Source organism: Dendrobates tinctorius, unplaced genomic scaffold (genome assembly GCF_039654945.1).
Source record: "Dendrobates tinctorius isolate UK_male_01 unplaced genomic scaffold, ASM3965494v1 ptg000044l, whole genome shotgun sequence".
NCBI lineage: Eukaryota > Metazoa > Chordata > Amphibia > Anura > Dendrobatidae > Dendrobates > Dendrobates tinctorius.
Genome location: NW_027361712.1, coordinates 24,818,186 through 24,842,856, shown reverse-complemented (window position 1 = coordinate 24,842,856; position 24,671 = coordinate 24,818,186). Strand labels below are relative to the sequence as shown.

Here is a 24,671-nt window from a genome sequence, read left to right as displayed (position 1 = left end):
CAGTTGTGTGCTGGACCTGCAGCTGTAATATTATGGCTTTGTTGTGTGCAATAGGCACCTGATAATAAAAATGTCTATCCCTTTTTTTTTACACTCTCAGGCTATGTACCCACATTGCAGAAATGCTGCGGAAATTTCCGCAACATTTCCACACTCCCGCCGCGGGTAAAACGCATTCGAATTCGCATGCGTTTTTCCCGCGGAAAACAAGCGGTTTTCGCTTGCGGAATGCTTGCGCTTTCCAAGCGATTAGCATCATTTGGAAATGTGATAGGTAGGCTGTTAAAATAATAAAAAATATTCTTATTCTCACCTTCCGACGGCCCCCGATCTGCCCTGCGGGCTCCCGGCATCTTCCGGTCCCAGTAATGCTTTGTGGGAAGGACCTGAGATGACGTCATGCTCGCTAGAGCACGACGTCATTAGCGGTCATTCACGCAAAGCATTACTGGGACCCGAAGATGCCGGGAGTGTGGTGAGAGGCAGGAAGGACTTCGGGGGCCATCGGAGGGTGAGTATATCACTATTTTTTATTTTTATTCTATTTTTTACAGGATTATGGTACCCAGGGCCTGGAGGACAGTCTCCTGTCCTCCAGACCCTGGGTACCATACGCACATGATCCACTTACTTTGTGCATGGTGAGCATAGCCACATGCGGAAAGTAAGCTGATCAATGCATTCCTATGGGTGTGGAATCGCCGCGATTCCGCAAAAAGAATGGGCATGCTGCAAATTTTTCCGCTTTGCGATTCCGCAGCGGAAAAATCCGCAGCATTAGCACAGCAATGCGGAATCCCAGAGGATTGCAGGGGATGCAGGTTTTTTTGTGTTTTCGCGGCGATTCCGCAGTGGAAAAATTCACAGACCGGCTGCAGGTCTTCCAACTTGAACTTGATGGCCTCGTAGACGTATACAAAGCTGTGAAGTTCAGGTTACGAGACCCTCGTCCAGTCACACACCATGGTCTGTACTCTGGATGTGACACACAGATGTGTGAATGAGGCTTTAGCTTACCAGCTGAGAGACAGACAGATGAGAATAGAACATGCGTATTTGTTTGTTGTTATTGGGTTTTTTTCTGTTGATGCTCAGCTTTATTGATCTCATTGGTCAAAACAAAAAAAAGCAAAGAATGCAGAAAGCATTCATAGGCCCTGTGCACATGGTGCGGATTCTGCTGCAGATCCGCCGCAGAACTGCAGGTGATGTACAGTACCATTATTGGCTATGGAAAACAAAATCCGCTGTGTACATGCTGCGGATTTTTCCACGCGGAATTAAAAGAAGCAGCATGTCACTACTTTTGTGCGGTTTTGCTGCAGTTTTCCACCTGCTCCATTCTAGAAATCCACCGGTGAAAAACTGCAGTAAGGCTGGTTTCACATTAGCGTTAAAACAACGCTGCGCACTGCGTCGGTAAGCCCCGCCCCGATCCGGCTCCCTGCCCGCCCCATCCGGGATCACCGCCTAATTTCGCATTTGCACGCATGCGATCGGCGCACCCTATCTTTAGCATAGGATGCGCAGATCATGCGCTGCCAGTGTGAAAGTAGCGTGCTGCGCACTTTTGACGGTGCGCCGTGCGCGCCGAAATGCAGCATGTTTACCGACGCAGTGCGCAGCGCTGTTTCAACGCTAATGTGAAACCAGCCTATATCCGCTCAAAATATGCACTAAATCCGCAGGAAAAATGCAGGTTATTTGACCTGCAGATTTAGTACATTCTGCGCGGAAAAATCCGCACCGTGTGCACATAGCCATATACTGCGTTTTTTATAAAAAGAAAAGAAAGGAACTAATTAAAATTGGGAATTAATTTGCCGTGTTTTTTTTTTTTTTTTTTTCCTTTTGGTTCACCCTCAAAAGAAGATAGGAAAAAGATATGCTATGTGTGAACAAGCTTTTACCCTCCTGTTTGTATTTAGATGCTTGTTTTGTTCCTTTTTTCGTTTTCATTTTTCATTCTTCCCAGAGCCATAACTTTTTTATTTTTCCATCAAAATGGCCATGTGACGATTTATTTTTTACTGGACGAGTTGTACTTTTGAACAACATCATTGGCTTTACCATGTCATTCACTAGAAAATGGGAAAAAAAATTCCAAGTGCGGTGAAATTGCCAAAAAAGTGCAATCCCACACTTGTTTTTTGTTTGGCTTTTTTGCTAGGTTCACTAAATGCTAAAACTGACCTGCCATTATGATTCTCCAGGTCATTACGAGTTCATAGACACCAAACATGTCTAGGTTCTTTTTTATCTAAGTTGTGAAAAAAAATTCCAAACTTTGCTATAGAAAAAAAAAAAAAAAAAAAAAAGCACCATTTTCGTATACCCGTAGTGTCTCTCTTTTTATGATCTCGGGTTGGGTGACGGCTTATGTTTTGTGTGCCGAACTGACTTTTTTATATCATTTTGGTGCAGATCTTTTGATCGCCCGTTACTGCATTTTAATGCAATGTCGTTAGGACCAAAAAAAGTAATTCTGGCGTTTTGATTGTTTTCTTCTACGCCGTTTTGCAATCAGGTTAATCCTTTTTTTTTATTGCTAGATCGGGCAATTCTGAACGCGGCGATACCAAATGTGTGTATGTTTGATTTCTTTTTTATTGTTTTATTTTGAATGGGGCAAAAGGGGGCTGATTTGAACTTTTTACATTTTTTTTTTTTTAATATTTTTAAAGCTTTTTTTCTTTAACTTTTTGTATGCTTCAATAGCCTCCATGGGAGGCTAGAATCTGCCATAGTCTCATCGGCTCTGCTACATAGAGGCAGTGCTCAGATCGCCTCTAGCAGAATTACAGACTTGCTATGAGCGCTGACCACAGGGTGGCGCTCATAGCAATCCGGCATCAACAACCATGAATGGTTGTTATACCAACACACCGGTGACCCGCGACCACGAGATGTGCGGGTCACCGGTGAGCGTATTTCCGGCCGCATGGCCGGAAGCGATTGTTAAATGTTTTGGTCAGACCTCATCTGGAATATTTTGTCTAGTTTTGGGCACCACATTTTAACCCCTTCACCCCCAAGGGTGGTTTGCACGTTCATGACCAGGCCAATTTTTACAATTCTGACCACTGTCCCTTTATGAGGTTATAACTCTGGAACGCTTCAACGGATCTAGGCGATTCTGACATTGTTTTCTCGTGACATATTGTACTTCACTTTAGTGGTAAAAAATTTTCGCTATAACTTGCGTTTATTTATGAAAAAACAGAAATATGGCAAAAATTTTGCAATTTTCAAACTTTGAATTTGTATGCCCTTAAAACAGAGAAATATGTGACACAAAATAGTTACTAAATAACATTTCCCACATGTCTACTTTACATCAGCACAATTTGGGAAACAACATTTTTTTTTTGTTAGGAAGTTATAAGGGTTAAAATTTGACAAGCGATTTCTAATTTTTACAACAAAACTTACAAAATCATTTTTTTTTAGGGACCACCTCACATTTGAAGTCACTTTGAGGGGTCTATATGGCAGAAAATACCCAAAAGTGACACCATTCTAAAAACTGCACCCCTGAAGCTACTCAAAACTACATTCAAGAAGATTATTAACCCTTCAGGTGCTTCACAGGAGCAGAAGCAACGTGGAAGGAAAAAATGAACATTTAACTTTTTAGTCACAAAAATAATATTTTAGCAACAATTTTTTTATTTTCCCAAGGGTAACAGGAGAAATTGGACCCCAAAAGTTGTTGTCAAATTTGTCCTGAGTACGCTGATACCCAATATATGGGGGGGAACCACTGTTTGGGCACAAGGCAGGGCTCAGAAGGGAAGGAGCCCCGTTTGACTTTTTCAACCTAAAATTGGCTGGAATTGAGATCGGACGCCATGTCGCGTTTGACGAGTGTCTGATGTGCCTAAACAGTGGAAATCCCCCACAAGTGACCCCATTTTGGAAACTAGACCCCCTAAGGAACTTATCTAGATGTGTGGTGACCACTTTGAACCCCCAAGGGCTTCACAGAAGTTTATAACACCCGGGCGTGAAAATAAAAAATCATATTTTTTCCACAAACATGATCATTTAGTCCCCAATATTTTGTTTTCCCAAGGGTAACAGGAGAAATTGGACTCCAAAGGTTGTTGCCAAATTTGTCCTGAGTACGCTGATACCCAATATGTGGGGGGGAACCACTGTTTAGGCACATGGCAGGGCTCAGAAGGGAAGGAGCCCCGTTTGACTTTTTCAACCTAAAATTGGCTGGAATTGAGATCGGACGCCATGTCACATTTGACGAGCGTCTGATGTGCCTAAACAGTGGAAACCCCCCACAAGTGACCCCATTTTGGAAACTAGACCCCCTAAGGAACTTATCTAGATGTGTGGTGAGCACTTTGAACCACCAAGTGTTTCACTAAAGATTATAATGCCCAGGCGTGAAAATATAAAATCCTGTTTTGTTCCCACATAAATGATCATTTAGTCCCCAATTTTTAATTTTCCCAAGAGTAACAGGAGAAATTGGACCCCAAAAGTCGTTGTCCAATTTGTCCTGAGTACCCTGATACCCCACATGTGGGAGAAAACTACTGTTTGGGCACACGTCAGGGCTCGAAAGGGAAGTAATGACGTTTTGGAAAGCAGACTTTGATGGAATGGTCTGCGGGCGTCATGTTCCATTTGCAGAGCCCTTGATGTTCCTAAATAGTAGAAACCCCCCATAAGTGACCCCATTTTGGAAACTAGACCCCCTAAGGAACTTATCTAGATGTGTGGTGAGCACTTTGAACCACCAAGTGTTTCACTAAAGATTATAATGCCCAGGCGTGAAAATATAAAATCCTGTTTTGTTCCCACATAAATGATCATTTAGTCCCCAATTTTTAATTTTCCCAAGAGTAACAGGAGAAATTGGACCCCAAAAGTCGTTGTCCAATTTGTCCTGGGTACTCTGGTACCCCACATGTGGGGAAAAAACTGTTTAGGCACACGTTGGGGCTCGAAAGGGAAGTAGTGTTGTTTTGGAATGCAGACTTTGATGGTCTGCTGGCGTCATGTTCCATTTGCAGAGTCCCTGATGTGCCTAAACAGGAAAAAAACCCACATATGACATCATTTTGGATACTAGACCCCCAATGAACATATCTAGATGTGCCCCCAACTAATCTAATGTAAATTAGTAGTGCATGGAGGTGTGGTACAATTTGAAGCAATCCTTCATGCACAGGCCAGGTTTTTCGGGGCAGGTGTCGCACTGGTAAATGGTGTCCCTGCGTATTCCTTTTTTGTAACACACTCGACACCTTTTTTGCGGCTTACCTTTTCTTGGGGTTGGCGGGACCACCCCCCGGAAAATGCTGACCTGGGACAATACGAGCACCTTCAGTTCCTGAAGTCCTGGGGCCCGCTCCTTCCTGAGCGCCAAACATCATGGCCTTAACCACTACCTCCTGGTAATGAAGGTACGACGTATCGCTGGGGCATGCACATTGTGACAGCAGGAATGCGTTGAGCATTGCCATTTGGACGATGTGCACGGCCAGCTTTTTGTACCACACCTTGGCCTTCCTCAATGCATTGTACGGTTGGAGGAGTTGATCGGAGAGATCAACTCCCCCCATTTTTTTGTTGTACCCCACTACACATGTCGGTTTGAGGACCTGTGTAGAGGTACCCCGTACAGTGCAGAGGGTACTGCCATCACCGTGTATGGTGGTCAAGAGATGGACATCTCTCTTGTCCTTGTACTTGACCACCAGCAGGTGGTCGCTACATTGGGCTCTGCGCTCACCTTTTCGGAGCATCTGCCCAAGTAGCGTCTTCGGGAGGCCTCTCTGATTTTTGCGGACAGTACCGCAGGTTGCGGTACGTCGCTCAGAGAGGGATTTGTAGAGTGGGATGCTGGTATAAAAGTTATCAGTGTAGAGGTGATAACCTTTATCCAGCAGTGGGTGCACCAAATCCCACACAATTTTCCCACTCACTCCCAGGAAAGGAGGACACTCAGGGGGTTCAATCCGGGTGTCCTTCCCTTCGTAAACTCTAAACTTGTGGGTATACCCTGAGGTACTCTCACACAACTTATAGAGTTTGATTCCGTACCTGGCCCTCTTACTGGGCAGGTATTGACGGAATCGCAGCCTTCCCTTGAAGTGAACCAAGGACTCATCCACGCAGATGTCCCTTTGGGGCACGTACACTTCAGCAAACTTTATGTTGAAGTGTTCGATGACCGGCCGAACTTTGAACAGACGGTCAAAGTTGGGGTCATCTTGTGCGGGACACTCTGCAATATCAGTATAATGCAGAAACTTGTGGATGGCCTCAAAACGCGTCCGGGCCATGACCATTCGGAACACTGGAGTGTTGTATAAAATATCAACACTCCAATATTGCCGAATTTCCGGCTTCTTCAGTATCCCCATATGGAGGACCAGGCCCCAAAACTGCGTCATTTCAACTGCGTCTACAGGAGACCAGTTTGAAAATGTTGAATGCGGGTTTTGCTCCAAAAATTGACGAGCGTACAAATTAGTTTGCTCCACCATGAGGTTAACAAAATCCTCAGAGAAAAAGACTTTGAAAAAGTCAATTTCTGTGAGGCCGGTGGTGTCAAACTTGATTCCTGATTCTGCCACAAAATCAGGAATCAGTGGCTCGTAATTTTCGGGGGGCGAGGTCCATACGGGGAGCACTGGGTCAGCTGCGGGCATGGTGGGCGCTGCCTCATCTTCTGTCCTGGAGCGTCTGCGTGGCGGTTCTGCAGGACCCGAGGAAGAAGATGAGGAGGGGGAAGAGGAAGAAGAAGAGGATGAAGAATCCGAAAAATAAAGAAAAGTCGGATCGTCATCCAAATCGCTATCAGTTTCGGAGGCAAGTAAAGCATATGCCTCCTCCACTGAATAGCGCTGTTGGGATGAATTTGATGACATTTTTGTGTAAATATGGTGCTTGGGTGTACACTTTATTGAAAACTGTATGTGTACGTGAGGGGGGGGGAGTGATTGGTGTAAACTTTCTGTTAAGAAAAAGCTGTGGAAAAAAGTCTAAAACAGCAGGCCCTAGCTGATAAGTGTCACTTATCAAAACTAGGCTGCTGGATGTGCGCACGGGGTGGCGCAAGGGGGGGGTGGAAAAGAAAAAAAAAGGAAAACGGCAAACTCTGATAAGTGAACTGTGTCACTTATCCAGGTTTCGCAGCTGCGGGATGTGTGTACGGAGGGGCTAAGGAAAAAAAAGCGAGCTCAAGTGTTGATCGGTGAACTGCGTCACCAATCAACACTCGGCGGCTGCGCACGGAGGTGGCGCAAAAGTGGGGTGGAGGGGGGTAAAAATAGGGGGATGGGGGGATTGGGGTGGATGAAGAGAGATTGGGCAGGGATCAACAGTTAGGGTTGTAGTTAGGTGGCACAAAGGGGGGTGAAAAAAATGAAAAGCGGCAGGCACAAGCTTGGATAAGTGACGTGTGTCACTTATCCAACTTTTGCGGCTGCGGGATGTGTGTACGGAAGTGGCGCAAAGGGGGCTAAGGAAAAAAAAAAGCGAGCTCAAGTGTTGATCGGTGAACTGCGTCACCGATCAACGCTCGCCGGCTGCGCACGGAGGTGGCGCAAAAGTGGGGTAGAGGGGGGGTGGAGGGGGATGGGGGGATGAAGATAGATTGGGGGGGTGAAGATAGATTGGGCAGGGGATCAGGGATCAATTAACACTTACAATTGTAGTTTTCTTTCTTCTTCTTTCTTCTGCAGGGATTGTGATGCTACAAGCTGTGGCACCACAATACCCAGCACAGGAGCTCTTGCTGCGTCCGACCTCTCTGCAGGAATCCTCAGCTAGAGTGAGGATCCCTGCAGACAGGTCAGGGGGCAGGTCACAGAGCGGTCACATCGCTGCTGTGACCTGTCATTGGTGGGATCGAATGATTACATCGATCCCACCAATCCCTGATCTGCCTGGTGACCATGGCAACTGCCTAGAATCGGAGCTCACAGCTCCGATTACTGGGCAGGTCATGCCCAGGTCACCAGCAGGGCACAGAGCGGTCACGTGACCGCAGCTGTGCCCTGTGGTTGGCGCGATCGCCGATCTAATCGATCGCGCCAGCCAACTCCTGCTGGGCCTGCATCAGGCTCCAGCACGATCGGTGCTAATATAGCACCGATCCTGGCCGGTACTGGCAGGGCACAGCGGCGATATAGCGCCGCTGTGCACTGCGATTGGCGCGATCGATCCGATCGGCGATCGCGCCAATCCGGGTGCTTTTTGCCGGTGCCTGGCGTTGCCAGGCACCGGCTCTAGGTTCGAGTACATCGGTACTCGATCCCAGCCTAGGACATCATTGTTTCAGCCAAGCTGATTGGCTGAAACAATGAGAAACGCTGCGATTGGCTGTTCAGAATTGAACAGCCAATCACAGCGCTCTGGATGCCGGGGGGGCGGGATCGCAGCCCGGGATGCCGACGACATCTTTTCTAAGGTGAGATGGCGTCGGAATTTTAATGCGATCACCGCGACTTTAGTCGCGGTATCGCATTAAAGGGCCCGACGTACTATCCCGTCCACGGTCATACGGGCCCGGGTACCGTGGACGGGATAGTACGTCGGATGTCAGGAAGGGGTTAAAAAAGACATCAACAAACTGGAGCAAGTTCAGAAAAGAGCAACCAGAATGGTGACCGGTCTGCAAACCCTGTCTTATGAGGAAAGGTTGCAGGATTTGGGAATGTTTAGTTTGAAAAAGAGAAGACTGAGAGGAGACTTAATAGCTGTCTACAAATATCTAAGGGGCTGTCACATTGTAGAAGGATCAACTTTATTCTCATTTGCACAAGGAAAAACTAGAAGCAATGGGATGAAACTGAATGGGAGGAGACACAGATTAGATATTAGAAAAAACTTTTTGACAGTGTGATCAATGAGTGGAACAGGCTGCCACTAGAAGTGCTGAGTTCTCCTTCAATGGAAGTCTTCAAACAGAGGCTGGACAGACATCTGACTGGGATGATTTAGCGAATCCTGCTTTGAGCAGGGGACTGGACCAGATGGCCCAGGAGGTCCCTTCCAACTCTACGATTCTATGATTCTAAATGCCGCTGTCACTTTGACATAGGCATTTAACTAGTTAATCTTCTTTATTTTTTTTATATAGCGCTAACAAATTCCGCAGCGCTTTACAGTTTTGCACACATTAGCATCGCTGTCCCTGAAGGCTCACAATCTAAATTCCCTATCCGTATGTCTTTGGAATGTGGGAGGAAATCGGAGTGCCCGGAGGAAACCCACGCAAACACGGGGAGAACATACAAACTCCTTGCAGATGTTGTCCTTGGTGGGATTCGAACCCAGGACTCCAGCGCTGCAAGGCTACAGCGCTAACCACTGAGCCACCATGCTGCCACGGGCGCATCGCGATTCCTCCCTCGGTTATTGTGGGCACATTTCAGCTGTTCAAAACAGCTGACGTTCCAGCTTTGAGGTGGGCTCACCGCCGGAGCCCACATCAAAGTGTGTGGGGGGGGGATAATGACATTGGACGTACTATACCATCCGATGTCGGTAAGGGGTTAAAGAAGCCCTCCTCCCATGAAAGTTTTTGTCCACTTAGTACATTGCAATCATCATGTTATATGGCAGTGTGTACTTACAATTGCTCATTTTGCCTTTCTACCTTGCAAATTCTCCTCTTTTCTTTCCTACGTAGAAACAGGAAGTGTCTTGATCCTGCGGAAATCATTCATCTCATGAAGTCCTGACCCAGCTCCTCTGCTCCTCTTCCCGCCAGGGAGTTTTGCAGCGACTTATTATGACTCATGCAGGGAAAATAGATTATCTACATAGAGCTTAGAAAGATTCAGCTTGTCAGTTTTTAATCACGTGATTTCATAGACCTAAAGGAAAAGAGAAAAATGAGCTGTGTAGAAAGGTGAAATGAGCAATTGTAAGTACACAGAACTATATAATATGAAGATTGCAATTTATTAAGAGGATAAACATTTTGATGGGAGGAGGGCTTCTTTAACTTAAACTTCATTCACTAAATAGATGTGAGCTTATTGCCGGTGTTTGCAACATTCATGTGCTGTATCTGTGTGATGTGAGGAAAAATACAGTTCTTCTTTGGGGTTTACCCACTGAGGATTTCTCGGGCACAAAATATGTAGTGGCAAGATCTGTAGCAAATCATGCTTGATGAGTTGTGGAATTGCTGCTAACTTGCCGATGGAATGGCGCTGGCACTGGAGGTGAGTGTCAGGCCATGTTAACACATTCACTATTTGTAAACCAAAATTGGGAGTGGAACAATGAGAATAAAAGTATAACAGAAACCCATCACCACTTCTGTATTATCACCCACTCTGGGTTTTGGCTTATAAACACCAAGGTAAAATGCTGACCAAATACTGAACGTGTGAGGCTATATTCTCCTCCAGTACTGGCACCATGCTAGAACAAATGGGATGGCAGGCCTAAATTGGACTTGGTAGATCCTTATGTACCTGGCATCATCTGTCAGGGCCCCTATACAAGATACACTGTTGGTCAAACCTGTCAGCGTGTTCACCCAACATTAGTCTAATGGGAATGGGTTTTTTTTGTTCGGCAGGCAATATCTATAGAAAATACATTTTAAACTTGGAAAATAGCTGTGAATAAGAAATGATAAAAATGCACAGCGCTAGTATTTCATTGTGTTAATATCTGAAACATTGGTATTTCACCTTGTGTATTTTCTGTTGCTAGATTGGTAATAAAGTTCCTCTATCAACCTCATCTGGCGCTGTTATCACCAAGCTCATCATTGCAAAGCCATCAAACAATAAACCCATTGGTTCTTCGCAGACCACTCAATCAACTTCAGTATGTACTGGTAAGTGTCCAGCCCAGAGGCCTAGCTAGGGTTTTGGTTCAGGAGGGGCGAAACTTCTGAGTGGGCCCCTAACCAGAGAACCTCAACAGATGACTGCGCTGTTGCCAAAAATAATATATATATATATATATATATATATATATATATATATATATATATATATATATATATATATATATATATATATATATATATATATATATATAAAAATACCAATATTGATATTACCGCCATATGGTCAGAGGTAAATAATACCAGTCCTACAGAACATATAATAGATTACAGCAGAGTTACAGATAATGTCTTACTGCTGACGTTCTTTCTGATGGAATTGTTCACTTTTCACGCCTTTTCCATCTTGCCCAGGCCAACATGACGACTCCTCCAGCCAGGACTCGGCTACAGAGAATACAAGAAAGACACATTTCACTTCTCAGATTTTCAGCACTGTCACCAATTGGACTATTCTCAACCTGCACAAACCCCTCATCCTGCTGATACCCCAATACTGAGCCACTGCTGCCGTATGTATCCCTGTTACTGCACCTACTGTGTGGTTCTGTGTGACCTCTAAATTTTAAAGCAAACCTCTAGAATATAGTGATGCCGGGTGCAAGTGCCCTAGAAAACAGTGCCCACATTTTGTCCCATAGAAAGTAATAGTGCCCTGTATGTGCCCCTTTGACAGGCATAGTAACCCAAGTTCCCCTTTAATAAGTGCACACTTTACATTTAGTAATGTCCCAACTCTCCCCCCTGTACAGCCCCCCTATACACAGTATGATGCTCTCTTATACACAGTATAATGCCCCCTCACTGTATGACGGCCCCGTCACTATAATCCCCACACTGTATGATGGCCCCCTAGGTAGCATCCATATAGCACAGTGGTTTCCAACCTTTCTGACCTTGAGAGCCATATTCAGCTTAGACAGAGGGTCGCGAGCCACATTCAGCACTGAGAGAGGGGAGCGAGCCACATCCAGCTCTCATCTCCTTCAAAGTAGTGTCAACCAAAGCCCCCATTACAGGTATAATCATAACCAATGCTTTTCCACAGAAATCACTCCAAAGCAGTACACTGAGATCCAGGGGTTCCCACAATACCCCCATTCAGTATTCTCCCATCAAGGACTCCCAACACACTGTCACATCCAGCTTTGAGCACCTCCTCTAACAGGTAGTATCATCCTTCAGTGTAGCATACCTAAAACATCTCTAAACCCCAAGACAGTATATGTGCATCCAGATCTGCTCTTCTGTGCAGGGCTACTCACGTAAATCACTATTTTGAGATGTTCTCTTCATACCTGTTTGCTAGACCTGGACCTAATGCATCAAGCTGGCAGACAGCCCCGAGCCACAATTCATGGGACCGCGAGCCACATGTGGCTCCCAAGCTACAGGTTGGGGACGCCTGATATAATAAAATACAGCAGATAGTCCTCAATATATTATAATGCACCCCCATAGGCAGAGTCTATAGTATAATGCACTCCCCATAGGCAGAGTCTATAGTATAATGCACTCCCCATAGGCAGAGTCTATAGTATAATGCACTCCCCATAGGCAGAGTCTATAGTATAATGCACTCCCCATAGGCAGAGTCTATAGTATAATGCACTCCCCATAGGCAGAGTCTATAGTATAATGCACTCCCCATAGGCAGAGTCTATAGTATAATGCACCCCCATAGGCAGCCTCTGTTCCCCCATAGGCAGCCTCTGTATTATAATGTACCCCCATAGGCAGCCTCTGTACCCCCATAGGCAGCCTCTGTATTATAATATACCCCCATAGGCAGCCTATCTGTACCCCCATAGGCAGCCTCTGTATTATAATGTACCCCCATAGTCAGCCTCTGTACCACCATAGGCAGCCTCTGTACCCCTATAGGCAGCCTATTATAATTCACCCCGTTACAAAAATAAAAAAAATCTAATACTCACCTCTCTTCTCCCAGCTCCTGTGCTGCTCCCTGCTCTCCCGCTCATCTCCTAACAGCGGGCGCCGGGCAGTGACGTCATCGCGCCCGCTGTCAGGGAGAGGGGGATGATGGGACAAGGAGCGCTCGCTCCCTCTCTCAGCACTGCGGTCAGCTGTATGGGCTAGATGCCGATACAGCTGACCCTGCAATGACAGGCGGGGGGCCCACTGCTGGCATCAGGCCCCCCACCGTCTGCTCGGGGCCTATAGCGGCCGGGCGGCAGAGCAGGGAGATCGATTCTCCCTGCTCTACTGCAGAATGCAATTGTATCGGCGCGCTGTGCACGCCCATACAGTTACGTAGCGTAGGTCCGGGTGGGCCCCTCAGAGCGCGGGGCCCGGGGCGACTGCCCCCCTGGTAGCTACGCTACTGGTCCAGCCTTTTTGTAGTACAGGTTGTTATGTTTGTAATTTTTTTTTTATTTTTATGAAGTGTGTTAAAATTCTAAAAATATAATTGGGACGTAAATTAACATCATGGGCAGGAGTTGCCCGCTATATTGCAAAGCTGACCTCTATGTCTGATAGCCGCGGTCAGAGCTGAGGGAAAAGGGAAGAAAACGAGGGGTAATTTGAAGGGAACCTGTCAGTAGGAATGTCCATGTTAAATTAAAGGTATGGGCAGAATGGCGCAGTCATACTGATTTTATCCATGCATTAAATGAAATTGGTGATGAAACATGAAGAGCTTCAGAGCGTATATCACTTTGGCCATGCATCGGGCCCAATGTTATGTACCCGAAGCATTGATGAGTACATCTGGGTTCGCCAGCGAACCAAGTAACAGGAGTGCCAGTGCTAACAATTCCTTGTAATCATCTCTTGGATGGCATTGTGCAAGCTGGTCTATGCAGAATTGAACTAGACACTCCTTAAGTGGATCTAGCTCAGTTGAAAATATGTCCAGCCGAAAACAAGGTTTTATCCAGTTGATTCCAAGCAGCCAAAAATCTCTCAAACATCTTTATATTTGTACCTGCTGATGCTGGCCACAACTTATCAAACACGCTTGCAATAATTAGTTTGCGTATGTGGTTCCTACACGGCAAACTCAGTAGTTCTTTCTACAGTTTCCAGCGCAAGACGCGCACACCATCCTTTGTACCAGTGCCGCTACTTAAGAGAAATTAATATTCACAGCATTCCATGCCCATGGGCGTGGAATGCGGTGAACATTCAGTCCCTTTAGTAGCTACACACGTGACCACCGGCAGCTGCAAAAAGGCTCCGGCTGACACTGCTCGCTATTAAAGAGCAATGAATACTCACTGCTCTCTGCGCACACAGTCCTGGCGTGCAGAGCACTGAGTATTCCGGCAGCTGCCCCTCGGCTTGCAAGCAACGCGTGACGTCCCTGCCATGCGCTGCTTACAAGCATAAAGCAGCTGCTGGGATTGGAACACGATGCTGTGAGGGAGCTCCGGGAAGGTAAGTGTAAAGGTTTTTTTTTTTTTTAAATAAACATTTTCTGATGGGGCCAATCATACCAGGAGTTATGCACAGGAGTTAGCCGCAGCTGCCGACTCCTGCCACTGTGACCCACTGCTCCGCCAATGCTGCCCCACCACCTCCCCACCACAGCCAGAGCCGGTACATCTGGACTATATGACGCACCCCCCATTTTCCTCCACATTTTTGGAAGAAAAAAGTGCGTCTTATAGTCCAAACATACGGTAATCCTGAATATTGTCTGTAATCTGGCAAGTCTACTTTGAAACAGGAAATATAAACTGACTAGAAATAGGCCCGATGTTATGCATGGTCCTCTCACCCCCCTATCCTGGTATGCATGGTCCTCTCACCCCCCTATCCTGGTATGCATCATCCCCTCACCGCCCCCCCCCCATCGTGGTATGCATCGTCCCCTCACCCCCCTATCGTGGTATGCATGGTCCCCTCACCCCCTTATCCTGGTATGCATCGTCCCCTCACCCCCCCTATCCTGGTATGCATCGTCCCCTCACCCCCCCTATCCTGGTATGCATCGTCCCCTCACCCCCCTATCCTGGTATGCATCGTCCCCTCACCCCCCCTATCCTGGTATGCATGGTCCTCTCACCCCCCCCCTATCCTGGTATGCATGGTCCTCTCACCCCCCCCCTATCCTGGTATGCATGGTCCTCTCACCCCCCCCATCCTGGTATGCATGGTCCTCTCACCCCCCTATCCTGGTATGCATGGTCCTCTCACCCCCCCTATCCTGGTATGCATGTTCCTCTCACTCCCCTATCCTGGTATGCATGGTCCTCTCACCCCCTTTTCCTGGTATGCATGGTCCTCTCACCCCCCTATCCTGGTATGCATGGTCGCCTCACCCCCCCAATCTTGATATGCATGGTCCCCTCATCCTCTATCCTGGTATGCATGCTACCTCTCACCCCCCTGTCTTGATATGTATGGTCCTCTCACCCCTATTAACCTGCACACATACAAAAAAAAACAAAACATTTATACTCGCCTTTCTTCCCTGTGCTCCAGCCCTGTCACGTTCTGCCGGAGGGGGGGAGGAGTGTGGCACCGGAGTATGCTCATGCCCATACCGCGCTGTCCAGCGCCATATTGCTGAAGGCACACTGCAAATGTTTCTTCAGTAAAATGGCGCCGGATAGCGCTATATGCGCATGCGTGATTCCGACACCGTATTCCTGCCCGTCTCCGGTGAGAAGAGAAGCGCCGCGGCAACGCTCCCAGTCTTTTAAGTATGTAATCCCCCAGCTCCGCCAGCTGAGCCAATAAGCGGTGCAGCGCGGGATTCAAATCCCGCGTGGCAAAGCTCATTGGCTCAGCCAGCGTGGCGGGGGATTTGAATCCTGAACCGCTCATTGAATCCCGGCCGCCATATCAGAATACCCATAACATGGGTGTTCCAATATGGCGGTGCCGTTTTTGTCACAGCTTCCGGCCCCGGTGGATTGTGGGACAGCAACACAATCGACAGAAGCTGTGACAGAGCCGATTGGCAATTATATATTAGATATTAATAATATTAAATATTCTTTCCAAATAAGTAAACTGGAGAGAGTTTCAAGGAGCTGTCAGGCCATTATTACTGCTCTATATTAAAAATACCCAAATCCTATTTAACTGCTATTAAGTGTTCAAGGGCTGACATTGAGCCACCTTTTAAACACAACCAAAAGAAACTACTTTTTAAAGGATATTACAGATCATTATGTGTAACAATTATAAGGGGTGAGGCTTTGGATAAAAATAGTTTTTATTTTTCCTATAGAACGCATTGTCACCTGAACTGAAAAGAAAAAAAAAACTAAAAAAATAATATATATATTATTTATATGTGCGTGTGTAATATATTATGTATATGTGTGTGTAATATATCATGTGTGTGTAATATAAACTGTGTTCCAAATTATTATTCCAAAAGAGTTTAGGAGTGATAAGGTTAGAATTTTTTTGTTTGTCATTTAAACTCATTGATGGTGATGTGTGTCAGGGCTCTTTATATCACTGAAAGCAATTGCAGATACCTGTGCAAATTAGTTTGGCAGGTGTGTCCAAATAAAGGCAAGACTACTTAAGAAGGCTGTTCCACATTATTAAGCAGCCTACATTTTTTGCCAAAATGGGAAAGAAAAAGGATGTGTCGGCTGCTGAGAAGCAACAAATTGTGCAGTATTTAGGTCAAGGCATGACTACAATCAACATTGCCAAGACACTTCATCGTGATCATCGCACAATCAAGAAGTATGTAGCTGATTCCCAACACGTGTGCATGCTGATAAGGAAGAATTGAGGACTCTTTCCAACAGGCAATTGCGTCAGGTTAAAAGAGCAGCTGCAAAAATGCCTTGTCATAGCAGCAGACAAGTTTTTGAAGATGCTGGTGCCTCCAACGTCCCCCGATCAACAAGATGCAGGGTCCTTCAGAGGTTTGCAGCTGTGCGTAAGCCATCCTGTCGACCACCTCTATCCACTGCACACAAGCAGAAACGGCTCCAGTGGGCCAAACGATACATGAAGACTGACTTCCAAACTGTTCTGTTCTCCGATGAGTGCCGTGCAACGCTCGATGGTCCAGATGGATGGAGTGGAGGATGGTTGGTTGATGGACACCCCATGAAAACACGGTTAAGGCGCCAACAAGGAGGAGGTGGAGTAATGTTTTGGGCTGGAATCATGGGGAGAGAGATTGTCGGCTCCTTTAGGATCCCTGAAGGGGTAAAGATGAACTCCATCAGCTATGTGGAGTTTATAAAACAGGACTTCCTGCCATGGTTCAAGAGGAAGAACCCTGCTTTCCGCAGCACGATCATTTTCATGCATGGTAATGCACCGTCTCATGCTGCAAATAACACATCTGCATCTCTGGCTGCTATGGGCATAAAATAGGACAAACTTATGGTGTGGCCACCATCTTCCCCTGACCTCAACCCCATTGAGAACCTCTGGAGCATCATCAAAAGGAGTGTCTATGATGGCAGGAGGCAGTTCACATCTAAGCAACAGCTCTGGGAGGGTATTCTGTCCACATGCAAAACAATTGAAGCACAAACCATCCAAAAACTGACAAATTCAATGGACCAGAGAGTTCAGAAGCTTCTTTCCAACAAGGGGTCCTATGTGCAAATGTAACATCACCTAGAATAAAGTTTTGACTTGAAAACTGTTTGATTTCATTTTGTAATAAGCTGATAATGCTTATAATTTCACAATTGACCATTTTTTTTTTTGTTCAAAGTAAAAATAAAAAGGTTGAAAACTCTGCTGTGCATAATAATTTGGAACATGCATTTTGAGTGTTTCTTTTAAAAATATACTGTTTTCATATGCAGTTTGTTCAAAAACATTGCAATTATACTAGAATATTAGATGACTGGAAAATAACAATGACTGCAATTCATATAGATAATTTAGAGAAAATATGAGGAAATATTTTTTGCATAATAATTTGGAACACCGTGTACAGTGCCTTGCAAAAGTATTCGGCCCCTGGAACTTTTCAACCTTTTCCCACATATCATGCTTCAAACATAATGATACCAAAAGTAAATTTTTGGTGAGGAATCATCAACAAGTGGAACACAATTGTGAAGTTGTATGAAATTTATTGGTTATTTAAAATTTTTGTGGAAATTAAAAACTGAAAAGTGGGGCGTGCAATATTATTCGGCCCCTTTAACGTAATACTTTGTTGCGCCACCTTTTGCTGCGATTACAGCTGCAAGTCGCTTGGGGTATGTCTCTATCAGTTTTATACATCGAGAGACTGAAATTCTTGCACATTCTTCCTTGGCAAACAGCTCGAGCTCAGTGAGGTTTAATGGAGATCGTTTGTGAACAGCAGTTTTAAGCTCTTTCCACAGATTCTCGATTGGATTCAGGTCTGGACTTTGACTTGGCCATTCTAACACCTGGATACGTTTATTTGTGAACCATTCCATTGTAGATTTTGCTTTATGTTTGGGATCATTGTCTTGTTGGAAGACAAATCTCAGTCCCAGTGTCAGGTCTTTTGCAGACTCCAACAGGTTTTCTTCAAGAATGGTCCTGTATTTGGCTCCATCCATCTTCCCATCAATTTTAACCATCTTCCCTGTCCCTGCTGAAGAATAACAGGCCCAAACCATGATGCTGCTGCCACCACCATGTTTGACAGTGAGGATGGTGTGTTTAGGGTGATGAGCTGTGTTGCCTTTACGCCAAACATATTGTTTGGCATTGTTGCCAAAAAGTTCGATTTTGGTTTCATCTGACTAGAGCACCTTCTTCCACATGTTTGGTGTGTCTCCCAGGTGGCTTGTTGCAAACTTTAAACAACACTTTATATGGATATCTTTGAGAAATGGCTTTCTTCTTGCAACTCTTCCATAAAGGTCAGATTTGTGCAGTGTACGACTGATTGTGTTCCTATGGACAGACTGTCCCACCTCAACTGTAGTTCTCTGCAGTTCATCCAGAGTGATCATGGGCCTCTTGGCTGCATCTCTGATCAGTCTTCTCCTTGTTTGAGATGAAAGTTTAGAGGGACGGCCGGGTCTTGGTAGATTTGCAGTGGTATGATACTCCTTCCATTTCAATATGATCGCTTGCACAGTGCTCCTTGGGATGTTTAAAGTTTTGGAAATCATTTTGTATCCAAATCCGGCTTTAAACTTCTCCACAACAGTATCACAGACCTGCCTGTTGTGTTCCTTGGTCTTCATGATTTTCTGTGCATCAAACAGAACCCTGAGACGATCACAGAGCAGGTGCATTTATACGAATACTTGATTATATTTATCATCATTAGTCATTTAGGACAACATTGGATCATTCAGAGATCCACAATGAACTTCTGGAGTGAGTTTGCTGCACTGAAAGTAAAGGGGACGAATAATATTGCACGCCCCACTTTTCAGTTTTTGAATTTCCACAAAAATTTAAAATAACCGATAAATTTCGTTCAACTTCACAATTGTGTCCCGCTTGTTGTTGATTCTTCACCAAACGTTTACATCTGGTAACTTTATGTTTTAAGCGTGATATGTGGGAAAAGGTTGAAAAGTTCCAGGGGGCCCAAATACTTTTGCAAGGCACTGTGTGTATGTATGTATGTGTAATAAATATGTGTGTGTGTGTGTGTGTGTGTGTGTGTGTGTGTGTGTGTGTTAGAATTGGAAAGGACCTCCAGGGTCATCATGTCTAACCCTAACCCCCTGCTCAATGCAGGATGCACTACCCCATCTCGGACAGATGTCTGTCCAGCCTCTCCATTACTTCTCATGTTTCCATGTTCAAATGAGAATGATAATCCATCTACACTGTGACATCCCTTCAGATGTTTGTAGACAGCTATTAAGTCTCCTATCCTTCTCTTTTGCAAGCTAATCATTCCCAGATCCTTTACCGTTCCTTGTAGGACATACTTTGCAGTCTGCTCACCATCCTGTTATCTCTTCTCTGAACTTGCTCCAGTTTTTCAATGTCTTTTTTTAAACGTGGTGCCCAGAACTGTACACAGTATTCCAGATGAGGCCTGACCAAGTAGTAGAGGATAATTACTTCATGTGATCTAATGTCCATGCTTCTCTTAATACATCCTAGAACTGTTTGCCTTTTTTGCTGCTGCATCACACTATTGACTCGTGCAGTCTGTGATCTGTTAGTATACCCAAGTCTTTGTGTGCTGTTGCTTAGTTCTATTCCTAGCATTCTGTTGATGTAATTTTCGTTCTTCTTGCCCAGATGTAGAATCTTGCATTTCTCCCTGTAAATACCATTACCTTGGTTGCTGCCTATTATTCAAGCTTATCTAGATCCTCCTGAATCCTTTCTCTGTATTCTATAGTGTTAGCTATCGCTCCTAGCTTTGCATTGTTTGCAAATTTGATCAGTTTACCTTCAGTTCATTTATCTAGATCAATTATAAAAACGTTGAACAACACTGGGGCCAGGGCAGAGCTTCGTGGTACTCCACTTGAAACACTCTTTCAATTTGATGTACAGCCGTTTATTACCAGTCTTGGAGTAAGATCACTGAGCCAGTTATGAATCCACCTAACCGTAGCCTTGTCAATCCCATACTTGGTCATTTTATCAATAAGGATAGTATGAGATACTTTGCTGAAATTGAGATATACTTACTGCATTTCCCTGATCCACCCAGTTGGTGATTCCATTATAGAAGGAAATTAATTAATCTGGCATGACTTGTTTGCTACAAACCCATGCTGGCACTGGTAAATTACTCTATTCTTATCCAAGTACTTGCATACATGTTGTTTAATAATTTGTTCAAAGATCTTTCCTGGTAGAGAAGTAAAGCTCATTGGCCTGTAATTTCTGGGCTCCATCTACTTTCCTTTTTTGAAGATGGGGTCAACATTTGCCCTTCTCCAATCTTCTGTGAATTATACTTTTCTCCAGGATTTTTCAAAGATTCTGGCTAGTGGTTCTGCAATTTCCTCTGCGAAACCTTTCAGTAAATAGCAATAGACTCGCATTGTACACAGTAACAGAAAACTCACTGACCATATTATGGCAAAAGGGGATGGGTTTTTAATTCCACTCCAAATAATATAGAGCAATCCGAGTTTTTTTGGCAAGAGTTAAACGCTTTATTGAACAATAATTAAATGGACTCATATAATTAAAAAAGGACGAGAACCAGACACCTATTTCTAAGTGTCATGTGGGGATTGGAGTGTATACTGTGGATGAGTAATAAAGTAACTAAAAGCATCACTGTGGTTATATAGACCGTATGATCAGGATCAGCCCTAAGTTATAATTCTCCAGTAGTCAAACCACTAATATTGCACCCTTACCCATATAGAGCCAGAGGATAGTCTTCAGGATAGATTAAAACAGCCCCAACGTGCGTTTCGCGTTGCATTTGGAGCTTCTTCGGGGGGATGTTAAAAGACCTTCCATGCTCATTTTTATCTTTCAGGAGCTGTGATCACAAGGCGGGAATCGGCCAATGATATCCCCTTTAATTGGCGCATGTGCACCATGCTATGCGTTCCAGTGGAACCGCACTGGCCATCAAGGTGGACTGCACATGACCGGGGACCCAGGATGCATTGCCAAGGTTCTTAGACATGCGCAGACCCCATGTAGATGGCGGGAGCATGTCAGGGGCGTGGAACAGTGTGGCACACCAAGAGCCATCCTGTGAATATGTCGGAACACAACTTTGATATGCTTGTAGTGTCAATGCAACCAATTTGATCATCAATGCATTAATAGATCTATAACAATCATATATAATATAAAGCAATACAGTGACTCAATATAAGTGTTATCAAAAGATGACTCCTTGCCATCTTGATTAACATTAATAGTTCTCATATATGTTATAGATGGCTCGAAAAAGCTATGAAAGGAAGATTACAATGACAAAAGACAAAGTATAAAATTATAAATCCGCAAGAGTTACATATTAAAGAAAAGAGGTGAAACTCAAAGTCTCTGTCATGATCCCAGTGCAGGTTTTGACCTGCACGTCAGAGGTTAATGTCTGGAGCCCAGTGCAGGCTTTGACCTGCACACCTGGGGTTAACTATTGTGGCCTCTCTTTGGTTCAGGGAGAGCTTATAGCCCTGGGAAACTCCAATCCCCATCAGTTATACTTTTGCCTTTGGCTGAGTGTGTTGACCCCTGTGTGCCTGTTCGTTGTCTTCTAGCTTGCTTATATGGTTCTGACCCGGTTCTGTCCCCCGTTGTGAGTTTGTCGATTCTGTACTGCGCTATCCTCTCTGTGTATGACTCATTGCCTGTGACCGGACTATTCTTTGCTCGCCCCTCTTGTACTTTGCAGCTATCTCAGTGTATGACTCATTGGCTACGTCCTGACTTTCCGTTTTGTCTAATCCTCTGGTTTTGTCGTGCTATCTCGTGCTTTGACCCCGGCTTCATCTGTTTACGTCCCTGTCTATGCCCCTTGGTAACTTTGTCCCGTAGTTACCCTGCTAGGAGTTTTCCTGCAGCTCCTAGCTCTCTGAGGTTTAGGCCACGCCCCCAGCAGTCACGTTCTTCAGGTCCTGTTGGTCTGAAGCATGCACCTTCTCTGCTGCTGCCCGCTCCACAGGCATCTCTGAGCACAGTTTGTCTTTCTCAGGAAACGCGCACTGGCTCAGTGAGCAAGTGCATTGCGGTGTTCCTGACAGTCTCATTAAGACCATTCTGGGTCTTGGTTCCCAGCTCCACAATCCACTTTGTCTCCTTCTGGGCAAAAAGTTTTTTTTCACATTACCACCCTGTTTTCCACCATGAATAATGTCAATGTCACATACCAAGAAAGTTCTGGGATTACTATCATGGTATATTTCAAAATAACGTGGTATTGTCTTTAATAGCGTCATGTCAGCCACTGTCCTCGCCGCACTAGTGTCACTCACATGCTCTCTGATCCTTACTTTCAGATCCCTAGATGTAAGTCATAGAATCATAGAATAGTAGAGTTGGAAGGGACCTACTGGGTCATCTGGTCCATCCCCTGCTCAAAGCAGGATTCACTAAATCATCCCAGACAGATGTCTGTCCAGCCTCTATTTTGAAGACTTCCATTGAAGGAGAACTCGCCACCTCTCGTGGCAGCCTCTTCCACTAGTTGATCACCATCACTGCAAAAAGTTTTTTCTAATATCTAATCTGTATCTTCTCCCTTTCAGTTTCATCACATTGATTCTAGTCTTCCTTGTGCAAATATAACTTTCTTACCTACATACAGGGGTTGGACAAAATAATGGAAACACCTAACGTTTTGGCATCATAATCTTCTAACATGTTATAAACATGCAAACCTTGACATACAGTGGGGCAAAAAAGTATTTAGTCAGTCAGCAATAGTGCAAGTTCCACCACTTAAAAAGATGAGAGGCGTCTGTAATTTACATCATAGGTAGACCTCAACTATGGGAGACAAACTGAGAAAAAAAAATCCAGAAAATCACATTGTCTTTTTTTTTCTCATTTTATTTGCATATTATGGTGGAAAATAAGTATTTGGTCAGAAATAAGCAATCAAGATTTCTGGCTCTCACAGACCTGTAACTTCTTCTTTAAGAGTCTCCTCTTTCCTCCACTCATTACCTGTAGTAATGGCACCTGTTTAAACTTGTTATCAGTATAAAAAGACACCTGTGCACACCCTCAAACAGTCTGACTCCAAACTCCACTATGGTGAAGACCAAAGAGCTGACAAAGGACACCAGAAACAAAATTGTAGCCCTGCACCAGGCTGGGAAGACTGAATCTGCAATAGCCAACCAGCTTGGAGTGAAGAAATCAACTGTGGGAGCAATAATTAGAAAATGGAAGACATACAAGACCACTGATAATCTCCCTCGATCTGGTGCTCCACGCAAAATCCCACCCCGTGGGGTCAGAATGATCACAAGAACGGTAAGCAAAAATCCCAGAACCACGCGGGGGGACCTAGTGAATGAACTGCAGAGAGCTGGGACCAATGTAACAAGGCCTACCATAAGTAACACACTACGCCACCATGGACTCAGATCCTGCAGTGCCAGACGTGTCCCACTGCTTAAGCCTGTACATGTCCGGGCCCGTCTGAAGTTTGCTAGAGAGCATTTGGATGATCCAGAGGAGTTTTGGGAGAATGTCCTATGGTCTGATGAAACCAAACTGGAACTGTTTGGTAGAAACACAACTTGTCGTGTTTGGAGGAAAAAGAATACGGAGTTGCATCCATCAAACACCATACCTACTGTAAAGCATGGTGGTGGAAACATCATGCTTTGGGGCTGTTTCTCTGCAAAGGGGCCAGGACGACTGATCCGGGTACATGAAAGAATGAATGGGGCCATGTATCGTGAGATTTTGAGTGCAAACCTCCTTCCATCAGCAAGGGCATTGAAGATGAAACGTGGCTGGGTCTTTCAACATGACAATGATCCAAAGCACACCACCAGGGCAATGAAGGAGTGGCTTCGCAAGAAGCATTTCAAGGTCCTGGAGTGGCCTAGCCAGTCTCCAGATCTCAACCCTATAGAAAACCTTTGGAGGGAGTTGAAAGTCCGTGTTGCCAAGCGAAAAGCCAAAAACATCACTGCTCTAGAGGAGATCTGCATGGAGGGATGGGCCAACATACCAACAACAGTGTGTGGCAACCTTGTTAAGACTTACAGAAAACGTTTGACCTCTGTCATTGCCAACAAAGGATATATCACAAAGTATTGAGATGAAATTTTGTTTCTGACCAAATACTTATTTTCCACCATAATATGCAAATAAAATAAAAAAAAAAACAGACAATGTGATTTTCTGGATTTTTTTTTTCTCAGTTTGTCTCCCATAGTTGAGGTCTACCTATGATGTAAATTACAGACGCCTCTCATCTTTTTAAGTGGTGGAACTTGCACTATTGCTGACTGACTAAATACTTTTT

At 44.9% G+C, this 24,671-nt stretch overlaps 1 protein-coding gene across 3 annotated transcripts in view; it reads left to right on the top strand.

The window, feature by feature from the left end:
* Positions 1-24,671, top strand: part of LOC141089152 (protein lin-54 homolog) — a 41,098-nt gene that overhangs the window by 1,870 nt on the left and 14,557 nt on the right. For 2 of the 3 annotated variants that reach the window (XM_073575470.1, XM_073575471.1), the window contains exons 3-4: positions 10,705-10,831; positions 11,198-11,355. In XM_073575470.1, the coding sequence (XP_073431571.1) occupies positions 10,705-10,831; positions 11,198-11,343 (273 nt within the window). In that variant the 3' untranslated portion in view covers positions 11,344-11,355. The remainder of the gene's footprint in view (positions 1-10,704; positions 10,832-11,197; positions 11,356-24,671) is intronic. The other variant, XM_073575472.1, reaches the window with a different exon arrangement.